The 3,287-nt window shown below is 37.2% G+C and overlaps 1 protein-coding gene and 1 long non-coding RNA gene across 7 annotated transcripts in view; one reads left to right on the forward strand and one right to left on the reverse strand.

The window, feature by feature from the left end:
• LOC122633839 (acid sphingomyelinase-like phosphodiesterase 3b) overlaps positions 1-3,287 on the reverse strand; it is a 33,220-nt gene that overhangs the window by 10,617 nt on the left and 19,316 nt on the right. For 4 of the 5 annotated variants that reach the window (XM_043822251.1, XM_043822250.1, XM_043822248.1 and 1 more), the window contains exons 2-3: positions 2,311-2,384; positions 1,471-1,539 (exon numbers count right to left, since the gene is read on the reverse strand). In XM_043822251.1, coding sequence (XP_043678186.1) covers positions 1,471-1,539; positions 2,311-2,368 — 127 coding nt within the window. In that variant the 5' untranslated portion in view covers positions 2,369-2,384. Of the gene's footprint in view, positions 1-1,470; positions 1,540-2,310; positions 2,402-3,287 lie in introns of all 5 variants that reach the window. The other variant, XM_043822247.1, reaches the window with a different exon arrangement.
• Positions 1-3,287, forward strand: part of LOC122633845 — a 20,134-nt gene that overhangs the window by 5,675 nt on the left and 11,172 nt on the right. The window contains exon 2 of one of the 2 annotated variants that reach the window (XR_006328205.1): positions 378-1,001. This is a non-coding gene — a long non-coding RNA (uncharacterized LOC122633845). Of the gene's footprint in view, positions 1-377; positions 1,113-3,287 lie in introns of those variants that run through there. The other variant, XR_006328204.1, reaches the window with a different exon arrangement.

The following is a 3,287-nucleotide window of genomic DNA, read 5'->3' on the forward strand; positions in this document are numbered from 1 at the left end:
TTTTTTTTTTTTTTTTTTCTTCGAGAACTCCGCCGTAATTTACGAGATAAGACGTTACTTTAATCTGTAGAATTAATTTTTGTAATGTTCTTGCGGTACTTGGGAAAAGAAAAAAGAAGAAAAAAAGAAGAGAATACAGAAAGAGAGAGAGAGAGAGAAAAAAAAAAGGAAACAATTCTCATCCGTTCCATTTAAATATGCCATTTCTTGCTGTACCCGTCCTGACATCGAATTTTTCTTGTACAAGTTGAAACGTTCTAAAGTCGTTTGCAAATTTAATTAAATTAGTACGGCGAGAGACGTATAATTGAAAGGATTGCGAAATATCGTTGGTAACTCGTTGGAATCGAAAATAATACTCCGACGTATTTTTTCAGAGACGTCTTTTGATCGTCGTAATGGTTAACTATGCTAACTCGAAGAAGAAAACGAGAAAGGAAGGAGATGTAAAAAAAAAAAAAAAGAAAGAAAACAAAAAAGGAAGAGAAAAAAAAAAGGAAAACGCTGGAAGATAGCAACGTTTATGTATTTCATTTTTACGGACAAACTCTCTTATATTCTGTAAATTTCATCGGAATCGTTCGTCGGAGGAGTATACGGAGCGATGCTTCCATTTCAACTTTAATCTCGATTCTAACGAAGTATTTTAAAAAGTACGAATATTGCGGGCGTACACAAGTGGCAGGAAGGCAGGGAGAAGGAGGAGGGAAGGGGGAGAGGGTTGAGACCCTCCTCACGTTCTCGAGGCATGCCAAAGTTATAACGGCGGGCGCGAAAGCAACGAAATTCAGCAACTCCCTCGGAAGATTTTATTCCCGCGTTTTCTTCCCTTCACCCTTCTTCTCCCCCATCGAAATGTTTTCGCGCGGTTAACATCGTATGGCTGTAAGGGTGCTGTATATTCATAAAGGTGTATGTGTTCGTGCGTGTGTTTTACGACTAGACTTGTATGCGTGCGTACGTGGGTGGATGTGAGAGAGAAAGAGAAAGAGAGAGAGAGAGTGTATGCAGGCAAAAGAACGAGCACGGTTCTCACTCGTCACTATTAACGTCCAAGTGGCATGTAGGGGTGTATAGAGTGAGAGCGAGAGAGAGAGAGAGAGAGAGAGAGAGAGAACGAAAGAGAAGGGTGAAAAGAGGTATGGGGAAGGACTCGAGGGCAGCAGCAATTTAAGCTACCGTTATTTCATGCAAACCTCGTGCCAGCTAGACGCGAGGAGATATTTCGAAACGATCGGTAAGTACATATATCGAAGATTTAAGTTTAAAATATATAGGTGTGAACACATATATTCCGATTATTTGAATATTTTTATTGTTGTGCGAGATACGTCTACGTGTATTTCCAAGGGTTGGGTGGGAGGGTCATAGGAGAGAATAAAAAAGAGGATATATAAAGGAAGTCTGGAATGGCAGAAAAATGGTAAGACGTATCAGCAGGAACATTATGCACGCAACGAGATGACTTACCACTCCCAGCATTTCCCTGGGTGCCGTACTTTGGATCATAGTGAATGTCGGTGATGTGCCAGAAATATCCTGAAACAGATAGTTCGTGATAGGAACGACAACGACAACGGCAGACGACGTCGTCTATTCGACTTTTTATTTGGCGCTTCCTACCCCGTGATATTATATGTATGTATGTGTATATATATATATATATTTATACATAGTTTATTTTCGACATCGTCTACTCAAGATTACTAGGAGGGGCAAAGATTCGTACGTACGAGTGAAATCACGAAATCGAGACGAATGTGCGAAGCACATAACGCGATACTAACGTCTGAGAAGATACTTGATATAATTATTCCATCTTTAATGATGCTAAATGCTTCTCAACGTTCATTATACCGGTAGATTTTATCTCGTCAGATTTTTCATCAAATTATTCTTGAAAGTTCAATGAACAGTTTATTCACTATCGAAGAAATATTTCAAGGAAATTAAATTTACTCTCTTTTTTTTTTCTTCTCTTACAAAAATTTGATCGTACTTTCCGGTTATCGTGTAATTTCTTTCTTTTATATATATATATATGTAGGTGTATATACATATATATATATATATATATATTTTTTAAAGAATAATCGATAAGAAAGATTGATAATTTTATTTTAATTTAAGTAAGGTCGACTTTTTTCATTGCTAAAAATTCGCATTGCACGCGTTATTAAACTCTTTAAGAGAAATATTAATACTTTACGATAGTAACAAAAGTGGTCTTTACTTTAGAAAAGCCATTCTATAGTATAGGACGATGAGATACGCGAGAAATAAGGGAATGGTGCGGTTACGCGTACTTGCCTATCTTTCCTTGTACAGCGCAAAACCACGAAAGCAGCATCAGGTAATCTCGGATCATTTTCCCGGTATTGAATCTGCAAGCATATTGATACTTCACCTTACCTATAAATATCGTCATATTAAATATTTTCAAAAATAAATATCTCGTAAGGAAACATTCTTCAAAGTATTCAAAATAGTTGGTATCGATCGGGCAGAAAAAAAAGTAAAAAAAGAAAAAAAGAAAAAAAAAACTGATTAATAGATCACCAAATAAAAAGTTATTCAGAACGGTGATCCGTGTTTTTAGAGAATATTTCCCAAGGGAGATCCAACTTTTTTTTTTCTTTTCTTTTCTTTTTTTATTTCAAGATTGCAAGAGTATGATATTAGACATTCTAAGAATCTCGCTCACAGTGCTTAACTCTTTAAGTCGCATCTAAGGGATTCCAAGCATGCATCTGAGAGTTAATAAACGAGGAAGGCGGATCACGCAGCCTTCCGCAAGGCTTTCTCTCTCTCTCTCTCTCTCTCTCTCTCTCTCTTTCTCTCTCTCTCTTACTCCTTTTTGACTTTCAAGAAAAAGAGAAGAGAGAGAGAGAGAGAGAGAGAGAGACAAAAAAAGAAAGATAGAGAGATAGAGAAAGTGAGTGAGTAAGGGATGATGAAAGCGAAAGGAGAGAGAAAAAGAGAAAGACACAGAGAGAGAGAGAGAGAGAGAGAAAGAGAGAGAGAGAGATCGTAAAAGGGCGAGCCAATATCCAGTGTTTCAGGTCGCACATCGTAAATCGTTTGACGATCCGAGCCGATATGACGAGCGAGGCGTATAAATAAGTACTCTTTACCGAATCGACGACTACTAACGACTATTGAGAATAAAAGCGATAAAAGGAAATTGACGGGACTTATCGATATTGCCCGAAGCATTTCTTCGAGACACGTAGAACTAAAAGAAGAAAAAGAAAAAAGCAAAAAAAAAAAAAAAAAGAAAAGAAAAG

The sequence above is a fragment of the Vespula pensylvanica genome, chromosome 13, assembly GCF_014466175.1.
Source record: "Vespula pensylvanica isolate Volc-1 chromosome 13, ASM1446617v1, whole genome shotgun sequence".
Classification (NCBI taxonomy): Eukaryota; Metazoa; Arthropoda; class Insecta; order Hymenoptera; family Vespidae; genus Vespula; species Vespula pensylvanica.